This window comes from Anoplopoma fimbria, chromosome 9, assembly GCF_027596085.1.
Source record: "Anoplopoma fimbria isolate UVic2021 breed Golden Eagle Sablefish chromosome 9, Afim_UVic_2022, whole genome shotgun sequence".
NCBI lineage: Eukaryota > Metazoa > Chordata > Actinopteri > Perciformes > Anoplopomatidae > Anoplopoma > Anoplopoma fimbria.
Window position 1 is genome coordinate 4,508,359 of NC_072457.1, and position 24,358 is coordinate 4,532,716.

General features: G+C 36.1%; 1 protein-coding gene across 1 annotated transcript in view; it reads left to right on the top strand.

Annotated features, from left to right (window-relative positions):
* The first annotated feature begins 10,496 nt into the window (after window positions 1-10,496).
* Window positions 10,497-24,358, top strand: part of meis1a (Meis homeobox 1 a) — a 47,142-nt gene continuing 33,280 nt past the window's right edge. The window contains exons 1-7 of the mRNA XM_054605035.1: window positions 10,497-10,813; window positions 13,901-14,145; window positions 17,299-17,440; window positions 18,485-18,535; window positions 18,645-18,695; window positions 19,497-19,643; window positions 23,297-23,408. Of these exons, the coding sequence (XP_054461010.1) occupies window positions 10,802-10,813; window positions 13,901-14,145; window positions 17,299-17,440; window positions 18,485-18,535; window positions 18,645-18,695; window positions 19,497-19,643; window positions 23,297-23,408 (760 nt within the window). The 5' untranslated portion in view covers window positions 10,497-10,801. The remainder of the gene's footprint in view (window positions 10,814-13,900; window positions 14,146-17,298; window positions 17,441-18,484; window positions 18,536-18,644; window positions 18,696-19,496; window positions 19,644-23,296; window positions 23,409-24,358) is intronic.

The following is a 24,358-nucleotide window of genomic DNA, read 5'->3' on the forward strand; positions in this document are numbered from 1 at the left end:
ATTAGTCTGTTGCACTTATTGTATTCATATTAGTTTGTTGCACTTATTGTATTCGTATTAGTTTGTTACACTTATTGTATTCGTATTAGTTTGTTTATTGTATTCGTACTTATTGTATTGGTATTAGTTTGTTACACTTATTGTATTCATATTAGTTTGTTGCACTTATTGTATTCGTATTAGTTTGTTGCACTTATTGTATTCATATTAGTTTGTTGCACTTATTGTATTCATATTAGTATTAGTCTGTTGCACTTATTGTATTGGTATTAGTTTATTACACTTATTGTATTCATATTAGTTTGTTGCACTTATTGTATTCATATTAGTTTGTTGCACTTATTGTATTCATATTAGTTTGTTGCACTTATTGTATTCGTATTAGTTTGTTGCACTTATTGTATTCATATTAGTTTGTTACACTTATTGTATTGTATTAGTTTGTTACACTTATTGTATTGTTTGTTACACTTATTGTATTGTTAGTTTGTTGCACTTATTGTATTCAGGTTAGTTTGTTGCACTTATTGTATTCGCATTAGTTTGTTGCACTTATTGTATTCGTATTTGTTTGTTGCACTTATTGCATTCGTTAGTTTGTTACACTTATTGTATTCGTATTAGTTTGTTGCACTTATTGTATTCATATTAGTTTGTTACACTTATTGTATTCATATTAGTTTGTTGCACTTATTGTATTCATATTAGTTTGTTACACTTATTGTATTCGTATTAGTTTGTTGCACTTATTGTATTCATATTAGTTTGTTGCACTTATTGTATTCGTATTAGTTTGTTGCACTTATTGTATTGGTATTAGTTTATTACACTTATTGTATTCATATCAGTTTGTTACACTTATTGTATTCATTTTGTTAGTTTGTTTGTTGCACTTATTGTATTGGTATTAGTTTGTTACACTTATTGTATTCGTATTAGTTTGTTGCACTTATTGTATTCGTATTAGTTTGTTGCACTTATTGTATTCATATTAGTTTGTTGCACTTATTGTATTCAGTTTGTTACACTTATTGTATTCATTTTGTTGCACTTATTGTATTCATATTAGTTTGTTGCACTTATTGTATTCATATTAGTTTGTTACACTTATTGTATTCGTATTAGTTTGTTACACTTATTGTATTCATATTAGTTTGTTGCACTTATTGTATTCATATTAGTTTGTTGCACTTATTGTACTTATTTGTTACACTTATTGTATTTGTATTAGTTTGTTACACTTATTGTATTAGTATTAGTGTATTAGTTTGTTGCACTTATTGTATTCGTATTAGTTTGTTACACTTATTGTATTCGTATTAGTTTGTTACACTTATTGTATTCATATTAGTTTGTTGCACTTATTGTATTCATATTAGTTTGTTGCACTTATTGTATTGTATTAGTTTGTTGCACTTATTGTATTCATAGTTTGTTACACTTATTGTATTCGTATTAGTTTGTTACACTTATTGTATTCATATTAGTTTGTTGCACTTATTGTATTCATATTAGTTTGTTGCACTTATTGTATTCGTATTAGTTTGTTACACTGTATTCACACTTATTGTATTCATTATTAGTTATGTATTCTATTAGTTTGTTACACTTATTGTATTCGTATTAGTTTGTTGCACTTATTGTATTCGTATTAGTTTGTTGCACTTATTGTATTGGTATTAGTTTGTTTCTGTACTTTTGCTCTGGTTTATGCTCTTAGATGCTTGTTTAAGAAAGGAGATGCACTTATGACTTCTGGTGACTAGTAGTTCTCTTGAATACCTATGTTGTACACTTATGTAAGTCGCTTTGGATAAAAGCGTCTGCTAAATGACTGTAATGTAAATGTAATGTAATGTTTTAATTTTAATATTCTATTTTTAATAAATAGCATGTTAGCAAATATTAGTATTAAATATGAGCAATAGAAAAAAATACTAGTGGCTATGGTAGTAGCGTAGTATTATTAGCAGGCCTAGTATAGTAAACTAGTAGTACTAATAGCAAATAAGAGTCGTGGCAAAGTGGTGAAATAGAAAAAAAGTATTTTTGCCTAATTGTAATGTGAACGGTGACTGTAGCAGCAATATTAGCAGTAGTCATATGGAGTTGTGGTAGCAGCTGTAGTAGTACTGGGAGTAGTGGAGGTGGTATGAGTACCATAACATTGATAGAAGTAGTTGCAGTCATAGAGGTGGCTCTAAAAGTTGTAATAGAGGGACCAAGTGTGTACATGATAACATCCTTCTCAGGAGAAAAACATTTGGCACACTGTCTCTGAAAGGTTTTGAAAAAGTGAAATGTAATTAATGGCAAAGGAAAAATGAGATTAAAACGTTATGCAAAAGGTACTTTTTCCTTATAATATACATTGTCCCTTAGAGATGTATATTGTATTTCTTGGTTTTTGGGCCTTTAACTCATCATTAGAGATGTTCATAAAACATTTTTTACACAATATATACACTTCTTTATATATAAACTTTCTATATAAGATTGTGTCTTTACTTGTTGGGGTGTGATATATATTTACCCCCTCATAGTAAGATTTGTTTGCATAGGTCATTGGTATGGTATGTTTAGATCTATTCCCTACCACACAGACCGTTGTTTTATGATGTATAAATGAGCACAATGTGTTTTTCAGGTAATGTCATATTTATTTACAAGCCCCTGTGCAAACTATTCTCCAAAACAAGAGCCCCAGTTTCTATTCCCTTCAGTTTATCAGCTGACCATCAGTTAAACATGCCACTGCTTGTCTTCTGTGTTTAAGTGACACCTAGTGGCAGAGTCATGCTACTGCAGCTGCTCCTCACATCTGCTCAACAGCTGTTTTCTCCACAATAATCTACAGTGTTTGATGTTTATTTGGTAAAGTCATGGTAGGGGTGACTCTGTGTGTGTTTAATATTTGTTAGACCTCATTTAACTGTGTTTTTATTTATTTTTTAGTCTGACTTTATTTGTACAGTCCAGTGCAGATGCTCAACGCCCTGTCCAGTGATTCAAATGTGTCACTAATAAAATCTACTGAACTTCGGTTTATATTCAAAACTACATGTCTGCAGATTTAGAAACAGGGTCAGGGTCGAGGTCATTTCAGAAATCCTGGTGATGGCCATGTTCATGTTTATTTAGATATATTTTAAGTTTTGCACTGTGAAACTTTATATTTTCACTTTCAGCTTTCTGTGTGTGTTTTCAGGGCAGAGATTAAATTTAAAACATACATCTAAAACCTCTCATTTAATTCACATTCATAATGTCAGTTCATATCTATTAATATCTTTGTCAAAATGTAATTAAACACACAGCTCTCTGTCTCAACGTTGACTCCGGAACTTACCTAGAAAACAAGACAAGGCCTCTATTGTTGTCCTGCTGCCTCCAGATGTTAAACTGATGTGTATGTTACTTAATGCATGTCCTCAGGAACTTCACCACAATGTCTGTCTCATCATTATTAATTACTAAATCATTACTAACAATACGTTTGCATCTGTCTATGTTTAGATATATGGGATAATTTTGCTTTTTAATGAAATAAATAAATATTCCAAGAATGTAACATGATGCAATGTAAACTATCAGAAATTTAAGTCGTTGATTCTTTCAATACGGTATTAAAAAATTACCCTCAGTTACAAGTGAAACTATACATTTTATGATTATTTAATAAAAGAGAATATTGTTGTTGTTTTATGCACTATAAGCTTTATAAAAAAATATCATGTAGATCTTGAATCCTTTCTTTGTTTTGTGACGGTGAAGTTATTTTTATTTTGTATTTATGTAAAATGTTATTGTGTACTTTTATTTTGAAGTTCTGTGTAGGAGGTGCTGCATCCTTTAGAGGCGGGACTTCTGTGTGTCTACTTCTCATTGGATAATTGATAAAAAGTGGCCATCTGGTGGTCTATATAAAGACTGTGCTTCTACCTGAGCTGTAAAACCCCCGGATGTAGATCATGATGGAGAACGTGTGCTGAAAGCTGTCGGTAGAAAGAAAAGATGACAACTTAAAGCTGCCATGTTTTTCTTTCCCCGTTTGTTTTTCTTTTACTTGTTTAAGTTTTTCTGGAACTTGACTTTGTGGAGCGTCTACGAGGACGGACACGGAGGCTGAACACGCTCTGAGGAGCTGAACACCTGAGCAGGTGAGCGACCATCCATCTGCTACGAGTTCTTTATATGAAACGGTATCAAGTTGTTGTTCATCTGTTTCTATCAGACGCTCCAAAGCTTGTTCCATTCCTCTGAATCGTCTCAGGTGTATCTGCCAAGTGAAGAAAACGTTGTCACTGTTGGCTTCTTAAGAGTTTAATTTAGTTTGACAAGTTTTCTAACTTTACTTTGAAAAGTTTTTGAGAAGTTTTGTTTTGTACTTTCTCAACTCCTCTCCGTCAGAAGTCCACAAATGTAATGAAGCTAACATAGCCAATGTTAGCTGCCAGGTTTATAGCTAACATTAACTTGTAGCTAGCTATGACTAACCTTAGTGTTAGACTGCTAGCTAGCTACCTAAAGGCCACCTATTTAGGAAATAAATGTAGGTCTACTTAAACCATTTATTTTAAAGCATAATAAAGTTGATCCGCTGTTGTAATATGTTACTTATTCTGTATACAAATAGAGAATACATTTTTTGATAGTATTAAAAAAGGCCATCCTCATTTCTTTTCTTTCTCTAGATCTTTGGCACAAACCTGGTGGAAACCCTGTAACAGATAGAGGTGTAAGGGTCATACCCATACCTCGTATAACAAACGTAAGATAAAAGTCATTGAATTTGTTTTTAGAACTCTTTGTGTTGTTTATAATAAAAGTATTTATGATTTGCTTATTGGATTCTAGTCTACACATCTATCTCATTATATGTAGAGTGCATTCAGATAACACTTGTACAGGATTTATTGTAAGGAAAATTAAATGAGATACAATTAAGTGAACCGAATACAAAATAATAATGAAATCAAAGAAAAAGTCTTATTTATTAATTATTCGAAAAAATAGTACAAAATAAAATACTTTGTCGGCATTTTGGACGATGCATTTAATAATTGTTTAAATGTAACATCAGTATTAGAAACAGTTTTATTGCCAAGCAGGTTTGGACATGCAGATAATTAGTCTTGGTGATTTGGTGCATTAATAACAGTACAAATAAAATAGAAAAATATGAGTGTTTTTAAAGTTGAAGAGCTGTACAGGAATGTGTAAAAACATTGACACCGAAATGTGCAGAAGTTCACAATGTAACTTGTAGAGAATGTATGCCCTTGGTTGAAATGGTAAAGATGTGTGTTAATGTTACACATGATGTCTGTTGTGAATTATAATGATGATGAACAATAACATCTACCTTAAATGCATCACTTCTGAACTAAAGCAGTACAGATTTAATAACACTCAGACTTCTTTTACTGCACACATGAGGCTGAAACTAATAAAATCAGAGCGGCCTTTTAGTGCTTCAGTTAGTTTCACAAACCACCAGATGTCACTGTTTTCTGCATTTGAAGCCAGAAAGCAAATACTATTGAAGGAGTATTGCACATTCATAAAGTTTGGGGACATTAAAAAAATGTATTGTCAATAGAGGCAAAGATATACTGACTCTTAGTTTGATGCATGAAGCAACAAACTGAAATTGCTGAATGTTGGTTCTACAAAACTTGTCTATACTGTAATTTTACTATTTTATATTTACTTCAAAACCGTCCGATCCCTCCTCTTGCTCTTCTTCCTGAGGTTTCTTTCATTTTATTGCCTGTTAAAGGTGTTTTTGGAGGGATTTTAATTATCTGAATGGACTGGAATGAATGGTTTGAGGACAGAGGATGTCGTATGTTGTACAGATTGAAAAGCTTCTTGTGGTAAAGTTGTGATATCTGGCTTTATAAATGAAATAAACTTGACTAGAGGACACTAAGACAACAATAGATTTGCAGGTTTCTTCAGGCTGTTTTCTTTTTGTTTTGCGTAAGGATAAACCTGCACGTTACAGGATGTAAACAACCGTCCAGATACTGTTGATTATAGATTTTGTACAACAAGGGAACTCAGAGGAGAAAATGATACAGGGGTTAAAATAAGAAACTTTTATAATTAAAAGTCTGCAAGTCTTTAGCTGGCTCTTTAGATCATCAGAGAAACCCTATCAATGCACCGGTTGACTTTCTGCAACCCACAGCTTTAATAAAACATTATTCAATGATTTATAAAGTCTTAATTGAGTCATTAGTTAAAACATATTAAACCTTTTATTAAAGGGAGCCCTGTTAGAAAGTGGTACCAACCATGTTTTAAAATAATGTCTATAACAAATCACTCAACCTTATAAATAAAACAGCAGACGTCTTTACTGTTGTGTGTTTATGGTTCAAAAATCGTCTTTACAATAACTTTAACGCGCTCTTATGTTTTGAAATCGTACCTTTATACTTTAAAATCATAAAAAAAAGAAAAGGAAAACTATTCCTTTGGGACTTAAAGGGTCGTTTCACCAAAATTACAAAACAAAAAAACACTTTAAGGGTGTTGCATGTAAATAAGGTTTTATTTGAGATTATGTCTTTAAGGTTTTACATTTAATTTCTTTAACATTATTATTTTAACTTTAAGTTTCACTGTGATATTTGTAGATTTATCTGGTTACAGCTCATGTTTGGTTAATGTTTAAATTGATTTCTTGCTCAGGATCTTTTGAATTGGTTGTAGTTTTTAGCTGTTGGACGTTTCAACTCCCCTCTGATCAGACCAGCGTGTTCGTGAAACATCTTTTAATAGGATTAATAATAATAAGAGAGTTTGCTCTGGCTGGTGTTGACACGTTACAAACACTAGATGGCAGATGAGCCCAAGAGTTCAGCCGTCTGCAAACAAAGTGAATATCAGGCTTTATTTTCTTTCCCTCATTTGAACTTTGACTTTATTTCTGTGCAGTCGACACTTAATGACAGTAACAAGTTGATACATCATCATACAAGAGTAGAGAAGAAAGCCAAGTTATATTATTGTAAAACTAGAAAGAAAAGGAATAACTTATTCTAGACTTTAGGCCGTATCTCTCTACATTAATATTCCAGGGTTATTTTATCAAAAACATATCTGCCTCAATAACAACATTCTGCTGTCTATCATATAAAAAGCGTTTCAGTTCTGTAAATAATACGTGTGTTTCGTGTTTAGAGGGAGATCAAAAGTGCAAAAAGACATTTGTCGAATATGATATTATTGTTATTATTATGCATTTTGATATGTATATCATTTATTGCAGGCAGTTTATTCTACACTTTCACTCCGGGCCACATGAACCCACACACATGGGCGTTCCCTGTGTGTGGGTCCCTGTTCACCCCCATTTCTCTCCCTCATTGTTTATGCATCATGTAAAAAATATTATAAACTAAAGTTACAGAGGCCCAAAAACTAGAGTCTAACTCGTGGGGGCCCCCTTTTGCAAAACGGGGTCCTGAATGTTATGTAACACTGCAGGTGTCTCCTCTGGGCCCCTCTCATTTCAGACAGATTTAATAACACATTTGCAGTTAATCAAATAACCACAAAAACACTGCCACGTTGTAAACCAGGAGTAGTGGAGGCCCCTGAGGGTTTTTAACTTTAAAGGGGTTTTATTCTGTTGTGTTTAAACCTTGTTGCATTTTTAGGACTTTAGAAGTTCCACCTTACAAATAAAAACGACAAAACCCCAAAAATACATATTATTTTAATATACATTCCTGTAGTTTGCAATGAATTCCTGTTCTATCTTTATCTTGTTGTATAGTATGTGTATTTATTGTCTGTGTAGTTGTATAGTATGTGTATTTATTGTCTGTCTGTGTAGTTGTATAGTATGTGTATTTATTGTCTGTGTAGTTGTATAGTATGTGTATTTATTGTCTGTGTAGTTGTATAGTATGTGTATTTATTGTCTGTGTAGTTGTATAGTATGTGTATTTATTGTCTGTGTAGTTGTATAGTATGTGTATTTATTGTCTGTGTAGTTGTATAGTATGTGTATTTATTGTCTGTGTAGTTGTATAGTATGTGTATTTATTGTCTGTGTAGTTGTATAGTATGTGTATTTATTGTCTGTGTCTGTGTAGTTGAGCTATGCAGTAATTCCCCCATTGGGATCAATAAAGTGTATAATAATAATAATAATTCCTAGTTTATAAAATGTTTGTCTCCATAACAGCAACACATAGAGACACATTTGTCCTCCTCATATTTGTCCTCCTCACATTTGTCCTCACATTTGTCCTCCTCACATTTGTCCTCACATTTGTCCTCCTCACATTTGTCCTCCTCATATTTGTCTTCCTCACATTTGTCTTTTGTCTCCTCATATTTGTCCTCCTCACATTTGTCCTCATATTTGTCCTCCTCATATTTGTCCTCCTCATATTTGTCCTCACATTTGTCCTCCTCACATTTGTCCTCACATTTGTCTTCCTCACATTTGTCCCTCACATTTGTCCTCCTCACATTTGTCCTCCTCACATTTGTCCTCCTCATCCTCCTCATATTTGTCCTCCTCATATTTGTCCTCCTCATCCTCATTTGTCCTCCTCATATTTGTCCTCCTCATATTTGTCCTTATTGTCCTCACATTTGTCCTCCTCACATTTGTCCTCCTCATCCTCATTTGTCCTCCTCACATTTGTCCTCCTCATATTTGTCCTCCTCACATTTGTCCTCCTCATCCTCCTCACATTTGTCCTCCTCACATTTGTCCTCCTCATATTTGTCCTCCTCACATTTGTCTCCTCACATTTGTCCCTCACATTTGTCTTCCTCACATTTGTCCTCACATTTGTCCTCCTCATTTGTCCTCCTCATTTGTCCTCCTCACATTTGTCTTCCTCACATTTGTCCTCCTCACATTTGTCCTCACATTTGTCCTCCTCACATTTGTCCTCCTCACATTTGTCCTCCTCATATTTGTCCTCCTCACATTTGTCCTCCTCACATTTGTCCTCCTCACATTTGTCCTCCTCATTTGTCCTCCTCACATTTGTCCTCCTCACATTTGTCCTCCTCACATTTGTCCTCCTCACATTTGTCCTCATATTTGTCCTCCTCACATTTGTCCTCCTCACATTTGTCCTCCTCACATTTGTCCTCCTCACATTTTGTCCTCCTCACATTTGTCCTCCTCACATTTGTCCTCCTCACATTTGTCCTCCTCACATTTGTCCCTCATTTGTCCTCCTCATTTGTCTTCCTCACATTTGTCCCTCACATTTGTCCTCCTCACATTTGTCCTCCTCCTCCTCACATTTGTCCTCCTCACATTTGTCCTCCTCATATTTGTCCTCCTCACATTTGTCCTCCTCATATTTGTCCTCCTCATATTTGTCCTCCTCATTTTGTCCTCCTCACATTTGTCCTCACATTTGTCCTCATATTTGTCCTCCTCATATTTGTCCTCCTCACATTTGTCCTCCTCATATTTGTCCTCCTCACATTTGTCCTCCTCACATTTGTCCTCCTCACATTTGTCCTCCTCATACATTTGTCCTCCTCACATTTGTCTTCCTCACATTTGTCCCTCACATTTGTCCTCCTCATTTTGTCCTCCTCACATTTGTCCTCCTCACATTTGTCCTCCTCACATTTGTCCTCCTCACATTTGTCCTCCTCCTCCTCATATTTGTCCTCCTCATATTTGTCCTCCTCACATTTGTCCTCCTCACATTTGTCCTCCTCACATTTGTCCTCCTCACATTTGTCCTCCTCACATTTGTCCTCCTCACATTTGTCCTCCTCACATTTGTCCTCATATTTGTCCTCCTCATATTTGTCCTCCTCATATTTGTCCTCCTCACATTTGTCCTCCTCACATTTGTCCTCCTCACATTTGTCCTCCTCACATTTGTCCTCCTCATTTTGTCCTCCTCACATTTGTCCTCCTCATTTGTCCTCCTCACATTTGTCCTCCTCACATTTGTCCTCCTCACATTTGTCCTCCTCACATTTGTCCTCCTCATATTTGTCCTCCTCACATTTGTCTTCCTCACATTTGTCTTCCTCACATTTGTCCTCACATTTGTCCTCCTCATTTTGTCTTCCTCATTTGTCCTCCTCACATTTGTCCTCACATTTGTCCTCCTCACATTTGTCCTCCTCATATTTGTCCTCCTCACATTTGTCCTCCTCATATTTGTCCTCATATTTGTCCTCCTCATATTTGTCCTCCTCACATTTGTCCTCATATTTGTCCTCCTCACATTTGTCCTCCTCACATTTGTCCTCCTCACATTTGTCCTCCATCCAGTCCACTTCGCGGTGGCGCGCCTTGGCACGTCTGGTTGTATCTGCGGGGACGCGCAGGGAGTCTCTGCTCCTTTAAGTGGGGAGAAAAAAGAAACTATTCACTCCTCCATCTCTCCTCTCTCCTCCTCTCCTCACACCTCCTCCTGGCCTGCTCTGAGGGAAGAGGAAGCCTCTGCACCGGAGCTGCGATGGGGATTTGAACGCACCAGCTCAGCACGGCCCGGCTCACTTTGCCTCCCCTCCTCCTCCCACCTCCTCTCCCCAGTTTGGGATGTAACCTGATAGTCCGGCCTGCTGACTGAGCTCCTTGTGTCGGTGGTCGGTTGCTGCTCTGGAGGCCGGGAGCAGGAGAGAGTCTGCCCGGACCTGTGCGTCTGGAGACGGGTGTGTGTGTGTCTCGGTCTGCTCCTCCGGTCCACTCGGGACTAACCGGGTAACGCTCCGGTACCGGGGAGGTGGATGTGTGTTCTGACCCGCAGGAGGCACCTGGAGTCCGGGAGGGGAGACGGGGACGATGGCGCAACGGGTGCGTAAAAATAAAGTTTTATTGGAGAGATGAGGAGTGAGACAAGAGTGAGACAAGAGTGAGAGAAGAGGAGTGAGACAGGAGTGAGACAGGAGAGAGAGGAGAGAATTCGATTATCAATAAAATGAGTTTGGATTTGTGCAAAACATTGAAGCACTTTTCTTTCAAATTGACTTAAAACAACATTTAAACTATTTAATTCGTTAATAAATAACTTCTTAATTCGAAAATCTAATTGTTTTAATGAATATTAATATTGTTTATTGAAGCTAGTTTTATATTTACTGTTTTTAATTGTACAAACTAGTAGTTATTCAGACTTTAACTCGTGCGTAAAGATAATACATTTCACTTTTATTAAGTAAGACAGTTTAAAAGTGTTTGTTTCAACAGTGAGGACTGATAGAAAGAACACATTGTGTATTTGTATTAACACGTTTATTTAAAAAAAAAAAAGAAATAATAGACACTTTAATTAAATTGAAACTTTTTTTTTTAAAACAATAATAAAAGTGAAACGATAACTGAGATTTAATTAAATTAAAATCACTTTGCAGTCAGTGGAGGAGATCATTTAAACTATTAAACACTACAACATATTTTAGGGATCCGTAAGATTTTATTCCTGAGAGTTAAAGTTGAAATGATTTGTAGAAATTTTGGATTTTATGTCTCAGTTTTGATTTATGTGAAAAGTTTTCAGTTTAAGAGAAATTAACGAATAATTCTATTTCACCAACTTATAAACATTGCAAACTTTTTTTTATCATTAAACTAATATGAATGTTCTACCACATGTTGGAGGAAACATTTGACACTATATAAAGTCATATAAACACACGTTTCGTTCCTCGGTGTGTGTGTGTGTGTGTGTGTGTGTGTGTGTGTGTGTGTGTGTGTGTGTGTGTGTGTGTGTGTGTGTCGGCCGATAATTAATAAAGAAAAATAACTTTTAATTCATTTGTTTCATAGCTGATTAAATCTATTTAACTGGAGCTGATGAAGCTAAAAAAACCAGTTAAATAATAAATATTTTTTGCATGAAAACATTTCTTTTGTTCACACAGGCCGCTGTTTGTGGAGGTCAAAGTTTAAACTGTGTTTTATTGATCAGTGATCAGCTCTGATCTGATCACACAGACATGAAGACACAGTTTACTGAGCTTATGATCAACTTTTTACACGTAAAACGCTCTAAAGTGAAGTAAATATCTGAGTCATTGTGTGTCCTAACTAGTTTATGTCTCAGTGGAAACCTGTTGCTGCTCCTGTTAAACCAGGAGAATAAACTAAACTAAACTAAAGGAAACAAACTGCACCTCTAGACATGTTGTAAGCAAAGAAGATAAAATAGAAATGATGAATTCTAAATGATTTATAATAATAATATATAATATAATAATTGATTTTTGCCCTTTTGTCCTTGGACGTTAAAAGATAATAATCATGCAGTGATTTTATAAATATATCAGGTTCTTTTCAGGACTCAAACTAAAATCATGTTTTATGTTATTTATTTTTAATTAAAACACGTTTTTCTTAATATGGCTCTTTTTTTTCTTGTTGCTTTGGAGATTAATAATTTTACGTTTTTTTTTAAACTAGTGTCAATTTGCCTTTTTAAAGCATACATTTACCTTAAAAACATATAAAGACCAACTAAACTTCCTTTTTATAAGACAAAACAAAATGAGAAACTTCAGTTGCTTCTATTAAAAAGCAAACGAATTTCTGCTGTAATAAGTTTAGTTTTTTTTTTAAAGCATCTGTTAATATGTAGATTGTAGCATTAAAAAGTTTAAACTTGTTTTGATTTACTGCAAAACTAAAAAAATGTGTACATTTGTATATATACTTAATATGCATATACTGTGTTGTGGGTATAAACATTTTAGAACAAATCCTGTTTTCCTTCTGAAAGTAAAATAGATTTTTGTCCGCAAAGTCTGAGTTTATAAAGTTTTGAGAAAATCTACAAGAGGATAAACAATATGACTATAATTCAAAATGAATAACACCGGCACAGTGCAGTCTGATATTTATACGCTTTCTCATGTTTCTGTCAGAGACGTCTTGTTTTAAACTTGATGGTGTTTTTACATTCGACTGCATCATGTTTTAGTGTTCGTGTTATTTTGTCCACCCCCCTTTATAGAGAATTCCCCAGTGGAGAGAAACTGTCCTTTCAAGTGTTTTAAAGCAGAAGTTAACAGAATTTTTATGATTTTTATCTGAAAAAGTAATTTGTGTTTAAAAGTTTAAAAAACTCTTTCATAGTAAATGAACTGGAAGTGGACAAAATAATAGGAACACCTGCACAGTCCCAACTAATACAACATTCATGCATCGAATATTTCAGTTTTGCATTTCAGAGACTATTTAATTCAATTGTGCTTTTAGACGTTAATATGAATTTATCTGTATTAAATATGTGGCGATAAGTAGGATAATTCTTCAGCTTTAAGAGGTTTCAGGGTGTTTTTATTTAGAAAAGTCAACCTACTTTATTACTTACTTTTTAATTTTTATAAGGAAATAATAATCTATGAATTTAAGATTGTTACTGAATGTTTAAAAGTTCTTTATGCTTATTTTATTATTCCGAAGCATCAAACTATTTGTCACATTAGAGGAAATAAACAAGAGGGTGGACAAAATAACAGGAACACTTGGACACGTTTTGTTAGAGTGCTAGACTCTTCTCTCTGGTCTTTTTGGGGGGTTTTGTTCTACTTAATTGCATTATATTGTTCTGTTAGAAGTATTTATTCTTTTAAATACATGGAAAAAACAGTCTTAGTCTTTATTATTTTAAGGAACAAAATTGGTCAAACTAGCTTTTCTTTTTCTGAAATTAACATAGATTTTTGTGTCGGTTGATGTCAGTTTGTGACATTTTATTGTTTATTGAGATACAGATGTAAATCACACATGTTCACCCTGCATTTAAACCCTGCACACAGTTTGTTTCACCACATTGTTTGTTCAAATCTATCATGCGTTTCGACCTCTGAGGTCAGCGAACGGCTCCTACGTGACTACTCAGGAGGTCAAAGGTCACCCATCTCTTATCTCTGTGTGTTTCAGTATGAAGACCTGGCCCACTACGGGCTGGAGGGCGTGGGTGGGGTGTACGGAGACCCGCACCACCATCACCACCACCACCACGCCGCCCGCTCACTGCAGGCCGTGCACCTGGCCGCTGCCGCCGCCGCCGCTGCAGCCAGTCCATACCCTCCACACCAGTACGGCCAGTCCACCCACACCAGCAGCAGCGGCATGGGTGCCACAGCTGGGGACGCCGTCAAGAGGGACAAAGACGCCATTTATGGGTGAGATGAGTTTACTCACACTGTGGGGGGGTGATGAGGACAAAAACCAGCTCTATCAGAACAGTTTCCTTTTTTAAAAACTGTTTCTTGGTGTCGTTTCCTGTTTGATTTATCTGTTTAACTTCTCAATGTTTGGGGCCGAGCTAAACGCTGTTCCATTCCAGGCCGAGCTGAGCCAGACAAGCATTATCTGTGTGTGTGTGTGTGTGTGTGTGTGTGTGTGTGTGTGTGTGTGTGTGTGTGTGTGTGTGTGTGTGTGTGTGTGTGTGTGTGTGTTAGTGTGATGGAGTGAGGCCTGCTGCTTGTTTGAGGTCAACACAGAAACAGACGAGTGGAAAAAGTTTACTTGAGTAAAAGTAGCAGCACATTAATGTTCAGAAAACTCCACCTAAAGTAAAAGTCCTGCATTCAAAATGTTACTACGGTAAAAATACAAGTATGAGAAGCAGGAATCAAAAAGTAAAAGTTCTCATTATGCAGAAAAATGACTCCTGTCTGTAAACGAGGTGGAGCTATTTCAAATGTACGTAGACAAATCAATATGTAGAAGTGCATTTTATTATTTATGCTCATAGCAGGGCAGCCAAGGAAGCTTTATTTATAGAGCACGTTTCATTACACGTGCTTTACATTTAATAAAAGCATAAAAAACATCAGACATAGAAAAAGCAGTAGTATAACAATTAAGATAATAATGCAAAAATAAAAACACATCCAAAACCTACACACACACACACACACCCTGAGAAAACAGGGTGGTTTTGAGCTTCATTTCTAAATGGAGTTACAGTTTGTATAGATCACTGCTCATCCGAGAAATCATTCCAGAGTGCAGCACCCAGCTCCTGGTCTTATTCTGCCTTATGAACCTATTGGAGGATTTTAAAATGAATTCTTTGTTTCATGGGAAGTAAATGGAGTCATTTTAAGTAATTGAGTAATGTGTTGCTGCTTTCTTGCACCGGTAGGAACTGATTTCTATATGAGTTGAAGTCTTCCTATTGACTTTTTATGATAATCAAATTGTAGTTTTTGTAAACAATAACTTTATCTGAAAAGTTTCTCTAACCACAGTTGTTAAAGTAATGTGAGGAAGTGTGGTTAAAAAGTATATTTCCCTAAGAAATGTAGTAGAATAGAAGTACAAAGTGGCTCATGATTGAAAATGAAAGATACAAGTGCTTAAAATTGTACATAAGAGCAGTACTTGAGTAATTACTTCCTGCTGCTCAGACATCTTTCTTTGTCTTTCGAGTGCAGTAACAACAACATGCAACTCCTTTTCTGCAAACAAAATTAAACAAAAAGCCACAGCTGCTTTCTTTCTTTCCTTCATTCTTTCTGTTTAGTAACATGTATTATGTCCAACCACCTTTAAAAAGGCTGCTTAACCTTTTGAACTTTGACCCGTTCGCAATCTTTAAAATATTTGAACGGTCGATTTTGTAATTTGTGTTCTGTTGGAGCAACAGGATCCTTTCTGCTTCATCAGCAGCTACAGATGCTTCTTCTTGTTGCTGCTGGTATACAACTGCAGTGTATAAACTTTTTGAATTGACTCACCTTTAATCCGCGGATTCATTCCTCTATTAATGCATTATTGTTTTATCGATAAAATGACCGAAAATGCAGAAAAATGCTCATTTCGCATAATTCAGCATAATGTGGCATTATAAAGTTGCTCGTTGTTCTGCAAACAGTCCGTAAACCTGAAGATATTCAGTTTATTTATAATTTGAGACATTTAAGACATTTTGGTTTAAAAAATTTATGAAACACCGATAAATATTTGGTTTCATCTTTACTGGGTGTGTTTACATGGTTGCAATAATCAGTTACAAGATTAAGTCTACTCTTGCTCCCTCCATGTTTTTATTGTAGCTTGACCTCAAACCCAAACACTTTTTGGAGTTCCTCAGGGTTCGATTCTGGGGTCCTTTCATCTTGAAATATTATTAACAGTGTCATGACATCTACTTTTATTTTGATGCTAATGACAATCAACTATTCTTTTTGGATAAAATATCTTGACCTCTGCATCAACACAAGACAGGATTCATAAATCTGAATTTCAAATAACTTTATTCAGTTAAATTGAAACTGAAGTTGTAACTGCACATTTGTGAATGGGTTCCTTGTTATTTAAGGCTTAAATGAAAGAAAGTAAAATAACAAGCTTGAATTAGTTTTGACACTAAACTGCGGAAGAATTGTTTTTACCAACTCCAAAGATGTGTTTAACTAGTCTTATTTGAAAAAAAAAACAGTGAGAGTAATACATGCTTTTATTTTCCTGTTTAGATTACGCAATGGTTTTAGCTTTTAGTTTCTGCACAGACTCATATCCTATTAAACAAATGAGATTGACTTACTGGAGCCAGCGTCACGTTCTAAATGTCGAAACATACTTTTCACAGAAATATAACTAAGTCTGGTTCTTTTTAACTAATAATTGAGTTTCCTTTTTCCTGGTATTAATAAGGTAGCCACAGTAAATAATCTTTTTTTGTTTTTTACCCAAGGCGGTGTGTCTTGAGTTTTTCGGGGAATGCATTCCCTTTCTCATGGAATGTATTAAACCTGTGCATCAGCTGCACCTGCTTTTTGTTTCATTATAGATCCAAGATGTGCTTCCTCCCTGTTATAAAATATAAAAGAAAAAAATTCTCGCTTCCTGCTGGTGGTACCATGCAGATAGTTTTAGTCTAGCTGTCAAGGTTTTGAGATTTCTGCATCCACCCCAAAACAGTGTTTGTTTTCCACTGATTGGAATTACACTTTACTGAAGAAATGGTCCTCATAATGAAAAGTATGGACCTTGTGTTTTGTGGATGATGCAGAGTAAGCAAGGACACTTAAAAGAAGTACAATCAGTTTTTATGTTTTATACAAACAAAGTTCAATTCACCTCAATTGTATAGGGGTGAAGACAGAAATTGAAGGGATGGATAGCTCCAAACCTACAAACTTTCTGTACTTTAATTTTCTTTGTAATTTGCAAATCAACACACTTTAAACATCTTTAAAGATTATGATTCTGAATCTTGGTGCCGCTTGAACGTTTCTAAAAAGCTTGAGGCAGCAGGAATCTTGTGTTACAGTCTGAGCTGATCCTCCCCCTTTCTCTCTCTCTCGCTCTCTCTCTCTTTTCAGACATCCTTTATTCCCTCTGCTCGCACTGATTTTTGAAAAATGTGAATTGGCGACCTGCACGCCGAGAGAGAGCGGCGTGGCCGGAGGAGACGTCTGCTCCTCGGACTCCTTCAACGAGGACATCGCCGTCTTCTCCAAACAGGTACAGAGACACACATTTGAATCCGCGTGTCTGAGTTAATACAGAACAGATCTGCAGGATCAGGATCAGAATGAGGGGCCCAGGGCCAGATTAATCCTTGAGGGGGGCCCCGGGTCCTCAATGAGCTGTGGGCCCCCAATGACACCACTATTATTCCACTTTCTGTGCATTGTGTGTTTATTAGTCCATGATGTAAGTATTCCTTTTGGTTCACCAAACAAAAGTAGAAATATAACGGTGTCTAAATACTGCACTACAAATAAATAAACCGTCCTTTCAACTGTAAAATTCAGCAAACACTGGACAGAAATGAGAAGCAGCTTCTGTCCGAAATCAGAGACGTATTGTTTTAAAAACTGCTAAGAATTTCAAAGATAAATTTGCCACAGTTATCTCTGCTGGTTTGGGCTTAATTGACCAATTTGCAGAAAGAGTCATGGGCCCCCTAAATTGCTGCGATGCTTTGCCGTGCACCTTTTGGATTTTTGTAACCAAGTGACCTCTGAAGAAAGAAAATAACTTGTATTAAGAAGTAAAATAATGAAATATTTTCTACTGTTAATATAGCTGAGGATTTTAGAAAAATGGCTAATTTGTTTTAAAATCATTTAAAAACAAGAGATCTTAAAATAAATCAACATTTGGTTAAATATGTTGTCCAAATCAAATTGATGACAGAATGTTCAACATTTGTTTCTTTAAGATACATTTTGTGTATAAAATAGTTGACTCCTTTCTTGACGGGGTAGTAACGAGGCGATAAAGTATTACCATGGATATTTGATTTGAGTTTACAGTTGATAACAATTTCTCCTCTGCATTTAGACGTTTCATGTTTGGTCTTTGGAGTTTTTCAGATTTGACTTCTTGCTTTTTAACCGAATCTTTTTTTCGTACACCCCTTGGCGTTTCGGAGAATAGTGTGTTGAGTATAAACACCTCCGTGCTCGTAACTCGCATGAGAATAAACTGGGCTCAAGGGTCCGGGGCCACAGGGCAGTTGGCCATGTTGTAAAATTATTACAATACTTTTTCTGTGTCTAGATCCGATCAGAGAGGCCTTTATTTTCATCAAATCCAGAGCTGGATAATTTGGTGAGTTCATTTTTATTATTAAACTGTTATGAATGTTAATACTATTATGTTATAAAAGTGTGTATTTTCTATCTCCCTTGTACATTATTATCTTTGTTTTGTATGGTAGATGGTACAGTCGATACAAGTGCTGCGATTCCACCTCCTGGAGCTGGAGAAGGTCAGAATTTTCTCAGTGGCCTTTGACCTTTTATTTATCAGGCTCCAACTTTACCAACGTCTGTTGTCAAATATAAAGTTTATTCCTGAACAAAAAACACTCGTATTATAATGTTCCGATATTGTCATTTCTACCTACATGTAGTACTCAGATACTTTACTTAGGTAGAAGCAGAAATACCACCGTTCTATAATACTCTATTTGAAGTAAAAGTCCTGAATTAAGAATGTTTCTTAAGTAAAAGTACAAGTATCATCAGCAAAATATACTTCATGTATCAAAAGTAAAAGTATTCATTATGCAGAATGGCTTCTCTCAAATTGTTATGTTATTTTAAAATATTATGTTATTCTGTTTTTATTACTTATGAGTACATTTAAGAACATTGTAATCTTGTAGTTTGTCAATGTAGAGCCAATTTAAGATACTGTGTGTACAGGTAACTAAGTTTAGAATAAATGTAGTTGAGTAAAAAGTACAAATTTCGCTTTGTAATGTACTTAAGTAGAAGTATAAAGTAGCATAAATGGAAACATTAGAGTACAAGTATTTAAAAATTGTACTTAGGTACAGTACTTGTCTAAATGTACTGTCTGTTTGTGTATATTTAACATTAATTACACTATTATTATATATTATCTATACAATTTTTTTACTAATTTGGTCTCTTATGGAACTATATTTACTGATACTCCTGTAATGACGGAAAAGTGTTACTTGTCAAAATTTTACACCTATCTTTTTGAAATATACTGACTGTGTTAAGATGTTTATTCTTAGTATATGCTTTTCTTTTTCCAGGTTCATGAGCTTTGTGATAACTTCTGTCATCGATACATCAGCTGTCTGAAAGGCAAAATGCCGATCGATCTGGTTATGGACGACAAAGACGGAAACAAGTCGGACAGTGAGGACTTCATCAGGTCCTCGGGGAACAACATTGATCAGGTGAGCTCACCGTCACTTCCTGGAAACTGATCCGGTTCCTGGAATCTGATGTTTATTCCCACAGTGTTGTGTCATGATGGTATTAGATGGTAGTAAATATACACAGATGAGCAGCGGACTGCACTGTGAGCTCTAAATCAGCTCTTTATGTGTCATAGTTCAAAAGAAGTTAAAGATCACATAGATACAGATGATTTATTGTCTGGGAAAAAAAATCTACGTCAATATTTTTTTGCATTAACTTAATTGAATTCAGGATAATTAATGTTGAACATCCAGGTAAATCTAAAGCACAGTTTTTATTATTGATGTGCAGCCTTAAAAAGTTAAACAATGTAAATGTTACTATTTTATCATTACTTAAGTTTACAGAGTTTCACACATGGGTACCATAAATTCCCTGATTTTCTTTGAGGCACATGTTGAGTTCTCAAATATCACCAATAAGAACACTAAACGCTAATTTATTTTCTTCAGAAGAATAAGGATTACAAGTTGTTAGGACAGAAATATAAAGTGTGCAGCGGTGTGATCCGGTTCTGAAGAGTGAAGCCAATACAATGAAGTCTATGAGAAAATGAAACTTCCCTCTTGATTTATTCCCTCAGTAAACATTGTAAACACGAGTTCATGGTCTCAATCTCTAGTTTCAAGTCTTCTTCAATACAGCATGATGTCATTTAGTAAATGATGGATCCTTTGAGAGTAAAATAGACCACAAAGCAGGGTATGCTTTAGTGCGGGGGTACTTTGTGATTGACAGGTCGGTCCCGCGGCGTTGTCCGGCCTGGGTGTTGTTCATGTATCGTCTTACAACTTTTTCAATTCATGAGTGAAGTTAACTGTAACGTTTCTGGTCACCTAAAAAAAAGTCTTATTCAGCGTGCGGTTGTACTTAGCTCCACCCTCTCTTGTCACTTCTGGTTGCAAAAAAATAAGATGGCGACTGCCAAAAATGCCAAACTCGCTGCCTCAAAACGGTAGTCCTCAAACCAAGAGGTGACGTCACCAAGACTACGTCCACTTCTCCTATGAAGTCTATGCTGGAGCCCTGATAATTTGAGCACAACCTCCAGCCCCCTTTTTTAGATGATGGGAACCACGACCCCACTCTGTCAGGCACTGTTCCCAACCTCAACGAGACATTGAAGAGTTGTGTCAGCTAAGACGGCCCAACAATGTCCAGAACCTTCAGCATCTCAGGCCGAACCTCGTCCACCTTTTGGCATCTCGCTGCTAACGAGCTTCTTAACTTCCCCAGAGACCTCTGGGATATGGATGCCTCCTCCACGGAGGACGAGTTTGTCAGCTTTAGAGGTTCATCAAAGTCCTCTTCCTACCTCTTGATGATACCCTCAGTCCAGATCAGCGTTACTTGTCCCCGGCTGTAAACGGCCGGAGCCAAGTCCTGCTTTCCCTTCTGACTGTTTGCCAGAACTTCCTTGAATCCAAACAAAAGCCTTTCTCCGTAGTCTCCCCAAACACCTCCCACGTCCAGATTTTTGCTCTGGCGACCACCGACGCTGCAGCTCTCCTTCCATAACTAACACAGGAGTTTAATTACTCAGGTTCAGATCGGGCAGACCGTTCCCTCAAGTCAACCCCCCCTCCAGTCTTCTCCATCTTTGAGTGTTTGATGAGGAAAACTTGAGGTCAATCCTAACTTGGATGAATAAAGAATAACTCGATCAGCCTCAGTGGTCCTAAATCAAATGCATAATTAAACAACACAAATCCGTTTTGGAGACGCTGATACAATGAATACCGATTTGAAACATTTCCCAACTAAAAACACATGTCAGTGGGTGTAAGTGGGTTTGTGTCCAGTTAAAAAGGGGCATAAGAAGGCCTGTCAATCCCAGCTGCTGTTCAGTGAATACGCACAAACGAAAGTCAGAGTCTCAGCAACTAGAAGTTCTTGTTCTCCAGGAAGAACCCTAACAGCCGAGGGGCTTACACCCGCCTAGCTCCTCTCACCCTGGACCACTCAGACAGTAGAAGAGACTCCAGCACCTCTACAGGAGTTTGGTTCCAGGCCCGTTATGTATAAAAGCAAAACCCAAATAAATCTAGCTGGTACTGATCCACATTTTGCACAAGCTCTGGTTACTCTGAGAGGTGACGTTCTACACCTGTTGAGTTGAGACAATTTTGTCAAACTATATTATTACATTTTTTTGGCTGCAATCTAAGCAGCTCTGCAGGGCTTATTAAACAAAATTGAAATGTTGAAACCCCCCCCAAAAAAGGAAAATGGAATATGAGCAGTGTGTGTTCCTTTTGTCTGACCACAGATAACACACACACACATACACACACGCACATACACACACACACACACACACACACACACACACACACACACACACACACACACACACACACACATACACACACTGATATTTCTTTTTTCTTTTCTTCACGGACTCGTCAAGACTTCCACGAGAAGCGGGAATAATAGCGGTGAAAAGTCAGGTTGTGTCTGTTTTTCCGATCCAGCAGAGCAGGTTTTAAATCAGCGCCCAGCGGCCACTTGTCAGGCCTTTTAACCCTTTAATCACCCAGAAGTGTGAACTCCAGCAGCTTAGTGTCGGATGACCAGCAGCTCCCAAAGCTCTGGTTTCATTTTCAAGTGCCTCTTTTTTTTTTTATTGGTGGAATGATACACTGATCATCCTCCTGCTCTGTCTTGGTTTTGTCTTTTTAGTTTCTGTCTTTGTTACTGCAGAGAACTCATAGATGAGGTGTTTCTACATAGATCACCTGTCAATCAAACAGAGTGGGTGGGACAAAGATGCTCTTAAGTTTGTTCAGGTTAGATTTTTTTGTAGGTGGCACTGCTCTGAGTCTGAGCCCTAAAGAGATAAACAATGAGTGTTAAATATCTATTCTTCATGGTTTTGACTTACAAACTAGTTACTCGTTTTCCCTTGTTGTAATTTACCATTTTAAGTCCTGCTGTAAATGTTTCATGTTACCATCCTGCAAAACAACAAAGCTTGAAGTTTGTTCTTTTTTCCACTTTTGTCCAACAGTTTACAATCTGAAAGAGATGATAAATAATCAAACAACACAAAATTCAAATTACTGACACACTACTAATTGTATTGGGTTCGGGAGTATGGAAACCTGAGATCTGGACTTTTTGTATTTCATCCAACTTTAGGGCTTTTTGTTGATCTTATAAGTAATTATAAAAAACGAAAACCTTAAATGCTGAAAAAACACAAATTATTACTTTGTATGCTTCAAAAATGTTCTGTTAAACTGACATAAATTTGCATGCAGAAAAGGGTCATGTGACACATTTATTTTACATCTGATGTACTCATTACTTTCATGTTACTGTTCTGCACTGAACTAAAACTTTTGTGTGCAAGTCGTTTCCACAAAATGTTAAAGTTTATTGAGCAAATTGGGATTTACAGTGTTCATCCAACTTTGGGGCTTTTGGTTGATCTTATTAGTAATTATATAAACTGAAATCAAAAGGCAGTTTGTCCATAAAGAAAGCCTGTTTGTGTCCCCCGAATGGAGAAGAGTTTTTGAGTGTGTCATGCACTGGATTTATTACATGAACGGTTTGTTTTATGACATTTGAGGTCACGTATCTGATCTGTGTCTCATTGCTTGTGTCTTTTTCCTCCCTGCAGATTTCATGGAGCAGAGATCATGACGACGTGGCATCGATCCGGTCGGCCGGGACGCCGGGACCGTCCAGCGGTGGACACACGTCGTACAGCGGAGACAACAGCAGTGAACACGGTGAGATTACTGAAGCAGCTACACCTCTATGATCCATGTTTGTACATCTTTTGTACGTTTCTACAAATTTATATGAACTCTATAATGAACAGAAGTGGGAAAAATATTCACATCCTTTACTGAAGAAAAAGTACAAATACCACACTGTTAAGCTACTCCACTAAAAGTAAAAGCAGCATTTAAAACCTTACTTTAGTAAAAGTATGTAAGTATTATCAGTAAAATATACTTAAAGTATAAAAAGTAAAAGTACTCATAGTGCAGTAAAATGTTCCCTGTCAGTGTTTTACTTATATATCTATATATATATATATATATATATATATATATAGATGTTTCTGGATTAATATTACTGCTGAATTAATGTGTGTGTTACATTTTACTGCTGTAGATGTATTTATACACTGTTGGTTAGTTAATCTACATCAATGCATCATAATCTATAAAATCATCATATGTTTGTAGTGTTTCTTCCTGTGAGAACCTCGTATCTCTAAAAAGAAATACGATGCATTTTCCAAGTTTATTTATCTTTAGAAGTAGGAGGATTTATTTCTCAACACATAAAGTAACATTTCAACTTTCAGTTTATCACAAACATTCAACATCAACACATCTGGAGATGCAAAGTTTTACCCGGACAGGTGGATGAAAAACTGAAATATATATAAAGTAACTAAAGCTGTCAGAAAAATGTAGTGTAGTAAAAAGTACAATATTTACCTCTGAGATGTAGTAGAGGAGAAGTATAAAGTCCCCAAAAATAGAACCCCTAATTTGTACAGTACTTGTGTGTGTGTGTGTGTGTGTGTGTGTGTGTGTGTGTGTGTGTGTGTGTGTGTGTGTGTGTGTGTGTGTGTGTGTGTGTGTGTGTGTGTGGGGTTTATGAAGGGTGGCAGAGGTTTTCCAACATGTTGGACTTGAGTTTGAAAATAAAGGGAGACGGTAGA